This window comes from Hydractinia symbiolongicarpus, chromosome 5 (genome assembly GCF_029227915.1).
Source record: "Hydractinia symbiolongicarpus strain clone_291-10 chromosome 5, HSymV2.1, whole genome shotgun sequence".
In the NCBI taxonomy this organism is placed as follows: Eukaryota; Metazoa; Cnidaria; class Hydrozoa; order Anthoathecata; family Hydractiniidae; genus Hydractinia; species Hydractinia symbiolongicarpus.
Window position 1 is genome coordinate 13230640 of NC_079879.1, and position 9320 is coordinate 13239959.

The 9320-nt window shown below is 33.0% G+C and overlaps 2 protein-coding genes across 2 annotated transcripts; one reads left to right on the forward strand and one right to left on the reverse strand.

Moving 5' to 3' along the window:
• Nucleotides 1-1036: 1036 nt before the first annotated feature.
• Nucleotides 1037-2229, reverse strand: LOC130646280 (superoxide dismutase [Cu-Zn] 5-like). The gene is made up of 2 exons (XM_057452456.1): nt 2117-2229; nt 1037-1598 (listed from the first exon to the last, which is right to left on the reverse strand). Exons 1-2 carry the CDS (start codon nt 2178-2180, stop codon nt 1129-1131), a joined length of 534 nt encoding a protein of 177 aa, XP_057308439.1. The 5' UTR covers nt 2181-2229; the 3' UTR covers nt 1037-1128.
• Nucleotides 2230-5139: 2910 nt separating this feature from the next.
• LOC130644881 (uncharacterized) lies at nt 5140-9046 on the forward strand. Its single transcript, XM_057450656.1, has 2 exons — nt 5140-5326; nt 8304-9046. Exons 1-2 carry the CDS (start codon nt 5258-5260, stop codon nt 8655-8657), a joined length of 423 nt encoding a protein of 140 aa, XP_057306639.1. The 5' UTR covers nt 5140-5257; the 3' UTR covers nt 8658-9046.
• Nucleotides 9047-9320: the final 274 nt, after the last annotated feature.

Here is a 9320-nt window from a genome sequence, read left to right on the forward strand (position 1 = left end):
GCTATTTTGATATAAAGCAAAAAGCTCCTACGAACAAGTTTGGCTCACTTCATAGCTGAATTAAAGTTAGAGCGGAGATAATGAATGGTGATAATGAAGCGTACGTAATCTTAAGGAAGGCAGTTTCTTTAGTACAAGCAGAGGGTAACCAAATGTGTTGTTGTGCTGTAAAGTTTTAAACAAGCAGCTTTAAATTATTACCTCTTAATATAAAAACAGCAAATCTTTCAGCAAAACCAATCTTTAGTTGATTTGATGCTAACTAAATATTACAAAAACTAAACAATTGTCAAGATTTTACGGGATATTCCAGACCAACGGATCTGGTCTTTGAAATTATCTCAGTCATCACGAATCTTCAAGCAGCAGCCGTGCCACGGCTGTTCCCCTCTCCTGTAACAGTCAACAACAGACAATAGGAGATAATTCGTTTTACTAAATAATCCGTACAAATGTCCTCTCTAATCCGACATGATGGCTATATATAGTTTCTAGCTAGATTAGTTTTATTGTTGCACCCTCGTCCCCAGGTTTTTTTGTCTTTTTGATATGAGAGAAGACGACGAAAAATATCTCTCATATCATGAAGGCAAAAAACCAGGGAACGAGGGTGACTGGGTTGCTAAAACAGTTATTACTGTGAATTCTCTTTAATCCTTGAGACAATCTTCACAACCTACACAAAGGGTAGGACAGTTTGTGGCTAGTGTTTTACAAATTGGCTTACATCCTTTTACGGGTCATTCACGTTATTTAATAGGGGAAGGGGATGTTAAATAGGAGAGGTCCTTGCTTGTGCTATTATTGGCATGGCTGACTAGGACGAGATTTGCATTCAAGTAGCTGTACCGGCCATCCTCGTTTTTTCCTCAGTTGTTTGACAAACTGAACGTTGAAGTTTAACATTAGCAAGGGAAGTGGGTGTGGGTGGGTGTGGTGGGGCTTGACTACCTCAGTTTTACCTAGGTTGGAGGCCTTGTTTTATCATCAGTTCTTTTATTAAGCGATGGTATTGGGTAATATAAAAGTTCGTAGCTATTGGAAATGTTATTTTATTATGCAACAGATAGCAGATAAAGACAAATTCGTACAAAATAACTAATAATAATTAGTTAATTTATACCATATTTATTTAGAATGTCCAATTACTGCGCAGCCAACTCTGGCACCAGCATTACCAGTCTTTTTACTTTCAAGATCTCCTCCTTTCCCCAAATCATCCTTCTTTTGATGCACAACAAGAGCTCGTCCAATGACACTGTAGTATCCAAATAACTTCACTTGATGATCGGAGATCTTAATCGTAGCTTTCCCATCCTTATCTGCTTCAATATTTCCGAGATCTCCTACATGTCGATTCCAATCAGTTGATGAGCCGTGTTCAAAATTAAACGGGTTATAATGACCACCAGCGCTTTTACAACCTTCACTCAAATCTCCACTCTCGTGAATGTGAAACCCATGTAAACCAGGGTTTAAGCCAGTTAATTCTCCTGTAATCTCGGTATTTCCATAGTAATTATTTGAGCGAAATGTAATTATACCTTGCACTTTACCACTTAAAACGGCAACTGCTTTCCCGCAATCATCCTGACTGTCTAAAAATAAGTTACACTATGCTCTTATCGGATAATAATCCGTCGCAGCTTCATTTCGTCAAAAAATTTATCGCACCTAAGCCAAAGTTTCGTCTTATTATTTTTTCACTTCATCATCTTTCAAAATAAATACAAGAGTCTTTGTGTACCACTTTAGATAATATTTGGCACTGCAAATGTCAAATGTGTATTATTGGTAAAAAGTTCCTTTCCCGGTTAAATTATTACTTAGTGATAAAAGTTATAAATCCGCCGACCTTGATTTAGTTGATTAAAAATATTCTTCAGATAAAGTTTTCTTGACGCGCCAAAAAATTCATTATTCCTGTTTGATTGTTCTTAAATAGTAAAGTCTAGGGCAGGTATTTTATGCACTTCTTGGTTGGACAAAATGTTAATTTGATAAGTCTTTTTATTTTTATTTTATTTTATGTAGGCATCTAGAAAATCGTCATAGCAAGTATGAAAGAATTTTCTTACCTCTGCGGAGGGGCTGTAGAGTTTAATTTTTAACCTACCTTTGTTATTTGGGTATGAAAGAACTGTAGATACAGCTAAAAATAGCGTGAAAAACTTCATCATGTTAAACTCTCTCCCTCTCTCTTTCTTCGAACCGTGTTTAACTACTTCTTGTCTGAAAACCAATATTTATATCCATAATATTGTCATCAATGTAATGTCAATAAACTACTTATCATTTTCACATTCGTTCATGAATGGGGTTATGTAATCGAACAATGAACATAGTTTTGTCTTTCTGGCTGTTAAAGCAGAGAAGTGCTACCGTGATACAAATGAAATAAAGTGAATTTTATGTACGAATGCAAAATAAATTTATCGAGTTATAATAAGGAGCAACCTAAGTTTTGTTTCTCTACGGCTTTTACTTCCCTAATATAACGATATTCGACTTGCTTCGACGAAGCACCTACTTTTATTTAACACTTTTATTAATTTTTTTAATTATTTATTTTGTAAATATTATTTGTTTTATGGTATACTAAACTAAACTGAACTAGCTCCTACAATTGTATTCGAAGGCGTCGTGTGAATATAAAAATGTGGAATCAAACTACTAAATCATAATGCCATTCTTTTCGAAAGAGGAGACCGTTTTCTTATACAATTAAATAAAAATGGTTTCTTCTGCAGAAATTCCCTATAACGTACATAAATTTTCAACAACCGTGAAAAAGATTATCTAGGAGGAACTGTCCTGTCACCTAATGACATGTAAACAAACTTTTTATATTTTCTAACAGTTATTAATTCACAGCTTTAGTAGAAAGATAATAATAATAATAATAATAATAATAATAATAATAATAATAATAATAATAATAATAATAATAATAATAATAATAATAATAATAATAATAATAATAATAATAATAATAATAATAATAATAATAATAATAATAATAATAATAATAATAATAATAATAATAATAATAATAATAATAATAATAATAATAATAATAATAATAATAATAATAATAATAATAATAATAATAATAATAATAATAATAATAATAATAATAATAATAATAATAATAATTATATTTATTGAGTAGTACTATTCTATCATGAAATTTAAATTGCCATAATTTTCTTTCTATTTGATTACAAGTGGTAACCTTTCATATATGGTGTACTTATAAGTTGTTTATTTCATATACCAAGGGATTTTGTCTAAAATTTATTTAAACGCTAAAAAATTAATACCATGTTAGAATAGTACTACTACAATAAATTGGCAATAAAATCTTACCCATAATCCCTTTCACACCCAGATTATATTTTTTGGGGTAAGTTTTAAATGTCCTTTAACAGTACAATAAACATTTGGAGTCTCTTTTGTTTTATTGTTATTATTTTTCAATTTGCCGAAAATTCAAGTAAAACATATCTCAGCTTACGCGATGCTCAAAATCACGGAAGCAAGTTTCAACATTTCAGCGAAAATTCTTCCTACGTTGAAATATAGTAAAATAATTAAAAAATAATGTTAGAAATAGAAGTAACATGACTGCAGCTGTATAATGATAAACCTTTTTTTTATATTATTTTTCCTTACAGGTACCTGCTGAGACGTATTTATCTCTAATGTTAGAATAATACTACTCAAAAAATCGAAAGTTTGTACAGTAATATTTCTCTGTTAAGCTATGCAATGGAGGTGTAGCTTATTTTGCAGATGAGTTTAGAGACAGGAGAATAATCGACAATCGAAGTTACAATGCCACGTGACGAGCTAGCGCTATTTTGCGGCTACGTTTTCTATCCAAGTTATATGAATTTTTACCCTTTTTTGTTACAGAACCCTGTTTGAAGACAACGTGATTTTGTTATTTAGAAGTAACTATGAATGAATATTTCTTAAGAAAAAAAACTTCATTCAATCAAGTAAGCATTCAGAATAGTTTTTAAGTATTCGCATGACTGTTTGTGTCATTTCAGTCAGTTTTGGGATTAACACTATTCAGTTCGCTTCCTGACTAACCCCTCCCCCCCTTTCCCCCTCTTCTTTTTGCTATGTAGCATAGCTATGATACTTTTTGAGTTTTCGTATTTATCTATTAGACACCTGCCTACCAAATATTTAGGTTACATACCTCCCAGAGTCTTAGATATTGGCCATTTTTGGACACTAGCCCCTAAATTTTTTTGAGGTCCTCCAAGATCCGTAAAATAAAGTAACTTTCGCTAGGATGATACTTAAAACTTGTGACTAACAACATAACTTCTTTTTATCAACGAAAATCATTCTAGGAAGTTTTCACACGTGGTTAACAGGATTTTTTCGGATTTTACCTAAAAATCAGGAAAAATTGCATTTTTGGGCAATACGAAATATGATAAAACGGAAGATATGTTGTTAAGCAACTTTTATTTGGCTGTCAGAAACTTCAAACAGAATGTTAAAATTTCGATCTAGTAATTTATTTCTAAGCAGAAATGATATTACTTCAAAGAAAGAAACTTTAGCGAAAGAAATTTCGCGATTTGTGGCCCCAATCGCGAAAGTTTATTCCCGCACAATATGTTGACACAGCCTATTCGCGAAAGTTAATTCTCACGAATTTTGTTTTCTGTGTAGCTAATTTCTTTTGTAGAAACATGTACTTCACTGAAAGACAAGAAACAAAAATAGGACAAATGCTCTCAACACCACCGCCCATCGCGAAAGGTAATTCTCGCAAAAAAATTATAGAAATGACAGGTCGCGAAAGTTTTTCCCGCGAAAATAATTGAAGGGTGTCATTCGCTAATGTTTTTCCCCTTGATTTTGCGTTTTTTGACTGGCGCGCTTGGTATAAATTATGTCTGTCATATGAAAATTAAAATCAGCAAGAAGTCATGCTGTCAGCATTACTTCTTGCTGACGTCAGCATTTTTGTAAAAAGAAGATCTATTGTTCGACAGATATTTTTATCAATATCTCTTTAATAATAGCCGTATTCCGTCTGTCTGTCTCTGCGCAACATGGCGGAGCAAGTAGCGAGACCCGCCGAAAATCCCCGCGGCCCTGCAGCTTTATTTCGAATCCCCGGCGGACCCCGTTTTTTTACCGGCCTTGCTTTGCCGCTCATTGTAATAAACCAATCACGAGGCTCCATTTTCACTAATGACCAATCCAAGTGCTTCGCGGCCTCAACATGCCGACGGGAGGAAACATGCTACCCCTACGAAGGCCATTTTGGTTTGGAAGTGATGGTGTGAACTTTGTAGGTTTCCTTTCAATCCTCCTTATTTCTTCTGAGTACTTTTTATCCTATAGGATTATTTAGTTTGTTTTCACATGTTAAGGTGAATATTTCATCACGTTTTCTAGCTACGTATAAATCTTAAACAAACCAATTTTAAGTTTTTGGCTAGCTACAAAGCGTACATTTTGAGGCAGCTAGCTATAGCTAGCTTTATTTATTCCTATACTTTTAAAGTTTTTATTCAGTTTGGTATATTATTATTTATTTTTATGTTGAAGTTGGGTCTACCTAGCTAGCTCCTCTTTTAGCTACATCCTGCTAAAAAGTGAAAGTAGCCAAATGCTGTTTGGCTGCAAGTGAAAGTAGCCAAATGCAGTTTGGCTGCAACACAATTCTTAACAATTCTTATGCTAAATGCAGTTGGCAGCGGCCACTTTTATTACTGATTTAAAAATTTATTATGCAAAATAAAATTGCTGAGTAATTTTTTAAACTTAACCGGGTTAATGCCAGGCTGTTCACTGATTTCTTTTAAAACCGAAGCGATAAGGATTTTTGGAACATGGTATTACCCCTATGCTCATGTATGACACGATTCACCTGTTAAGCGCTCAGCCTGGTGTTAACGACGGGCTATTTCCTGTGTTTTTATTTAAACCGTTGTGATAAATTTTATTTGGAAAATTTTATTACGCCTGTTACTCATGTATGACACAATTTACATGTTAAGTGCTCAGCCTGGTGTTAATGACGGGCTTTTTCCGTGTTTTTATTTAATCCGTTGTGATAAAGTTTTTTTACCTGCAATAAACATTCAACCTGGTGTTAACAACAGGGTGTTTTGTGTGTTTTTTATTTAAATTGAAGTTGCGATAAGTTTTTTTGGGAAAAGGCTATTATGGCCATAACGCATGTGTGACACCATTTACCTGTACTAAGTGCTCAGTCCGGTGTTATGATTAATTTGTTAAGGTTTACTGAAACGTACTCCGCAAGATAAAATAATAATATTGACTATTTTCTTTTCTTATGACGGGGTAACAACAGGTTGTAAACTGTGTTTTTATTTCGGTTAAAGTTGCAGTAAATTTATATATATACATATATTTTAAAAAGTACATTACAACCGAAACACTATAATGTTGTGTGAGCTTTACTCAATTTACGACATATTCTGCATACCTGTACTAGAGCACTCCAATTATGGAGTTTTTTTAGTTTTTTTATGGGGTAACGACTGGATTTTTCCTGTGTTTTAAGTTAAACCGAAATTGCAGTAAAGTTTTTTATGAAAAGGGTATTATGCGTTCTCGGCCCACTGTCATGATTAAGTTTTGAACTTTTACGGAAACTTATTCCGCAAAATAAAATAATATTGCCCGATTGTTTTTGCTATGGCGGAGTAACAACGGTTTGTAAACTGTTTTAATTCAGCTTTTGTTGCGGGAAATTATTTTTTTTTAAATATCTTACAGTCGCAACACTGCAATGGTGTGTGCCCTTCACTTGATTTACGACATACTGCATACCCGTACTAAAGCGCTCCACCTCACCGGGTCGCACAGTTTGCGGTTCTTATTAAGCGCTCCTCAAGGCGATCAACAACAGTTACTTGTGGCTTAACCCGGCGTTTCGACGCCGGGTCTCCCGGCTAGTCTCTATAATAATAGCCGTATTCCGTCTGTCTGTTCGTGCATCAAAAGCATCTTGTGTTAACCACGCACGAAATTGCGCGCAGCTCTCTGATCTTTTTGCTACGCTATTTTAAAGTTTTATTCTTATTTTGTCTTTTGCGTAGTCCAAAAGTTTAATTCAAAAGGTTTTTTTATACAAAATTCATGGTTAATTAACTTTTATTGTTCCTTCGATGCAGTTTCTTTGTTATAAATAACTACACGGACAAACAAAGTTGCGGCGTTATCTATTTCATTAAAGAAGCTTTAATTATTCGCGCCTTTGAAAGGAAATTAACAAAAACAAGTTTTTGATAATAGGAGAACAATAAATTTTAGAAAAATTAAGTAAGTGATTTTTTGTTTCTTCTAAACATAAATTTGAATATTAATTTGTAAAATTTTGTTTCATCTTCAACCATTTTTTTTTTTTTTTGACAACAATAAAGCTGAATGTGCTTAATTTTTTTTGCCGAAACTTATTATGTTTTTAACTGAACAAAAAGTGTAAGAAAATGTCAAATTTGGTTTTTTAAAAGCTATTTGCAAGAAAGGCCTCTTTCTTAACCTCAATCAGGTCGTAAAAATGCGTCAGTTTTTGTTAAATATATGAATTTTACGAGAAAGCGGCGTAACACTACTTCCAATAATCTATACTATAAAAAATAGTGTAGTTTACACTGCTTCCGTGCTTATAAGTGTATATTTCCAGGAACCATGGCTACAACAGAGTAATCTCATAACAGGTGCGCGAAATAATTACGTCGGCTAATTTCCGTGGGTTGTTCCACGGGTTAAACGACTAGTTTGTTTAAAATTATTCAAAAAAAAGTATTATTTTGATACTTTAATGACATTCAACTATGTAACCACTATTTATCGATATACTCAGGTGCCAATTAGACAAAAAGTCCGAAAAGGTTTATTCACCTTTTTAATGAAATGTGGCTTATTTAGTGTATTTTTGGTTGTAAAGAAGCCTTTTTTACTACTTTGAATCAAAATTTTTTACCTTTAATTCCAAAATGAAAAAAAAGAGCTACTAAAAATTTCAGGGTAAATGGAAAAGTGATACGATATGTATGTTTCGTATGTTCAACGATTGTGTTTAATATGCATTTAAAAATACAAAGTGATCTTCTTTACTAAAGTTGTGAAGTTCTTAGCACTCGGTTCCTTTCGCCTAAAATGCATGTCAAAATCAAATGTGTGTAAAAAAGTGTATCCAAAAAGACGTCGAAACATCGTATGAAGAATTTATTATAAATTGTCTGTGTAGGAAAGGTGTCATTTCCTCTGTTTAAACATATTATATATTTCAGACACACTTTGATCTAAACACTGAAGCCGACGATAACGCAAACGATGTAAGTGATGTCGATTTTCACCATACCAAACAATCTGGTAGAGAAATAACAGAAGTAGATCCTGAACATCACGATAACTTCGATGACACCTTATCCTACAGCGAGATCGAGGCGAAAAAATCCAATACACTAAGAAAGATGTTTTCAAGTAGTGAAATTAAAGAGTTGCAAGCAAAATGTGCTAAAATAATAAGATTTAGGCCAATTACAGAGTATAGAGTTTTAGAAAGCTTGGAAGGTTGTGAATTGCTGGGAAAATACTCATTTGCTCAACTGCGTACTAGACATACTTACGAAAGGAAACAATAAGTTTTTTCCACATTTAGGTCCACTCCAGTTTGCGTCACATACTATTCAAATAGTAACGATCAAAGGACTAAGACTTTTTATGTTTACCCCTGTTTGAAATATTTTGTTTTAGTTGCTTTCTGGTACAAATAAATTTTTGTTGCAACAACGCTTATTTTTTTCATTAACCGTTATGATTGAATTTCTAATTATCTTTTCAATTGTAAACGAACCCCAATACTTTCCATATGTTCTTAACGTACTTTTTTATTATTATAGGGCTGGTGTTAATTACGTGGTGTAGCTATTATTTTTATTTGTAAATAGACAAACCAATACTCTCTTTGTAAAAAACAATTTTTTTAGAAAAACAAGTTGGTTTATCAGACTAAAAGAAAGAGAAAATTGCACCGCTAGACCTTTCTTCTATGCAATTCATTTGTCTGTCGCATCGTTTTTCGCCTTTTTTTCCACCAAATAACGAAGTTTATTCTTCATGAAAAAGTCCATAAATCCTGAAAAAATCGCAAACTTTTTATCCAATAAATAGCCTACTACAACTGCTATATTTAAAAACAAAATTTTCTTTTGAAACTGTGTTCCTGTGACCTCCTGAAATCTAATACCTGAATAAGTACAATGGTCTATTAGAACCACACATTACAATTCAAGATAGGTGGGACT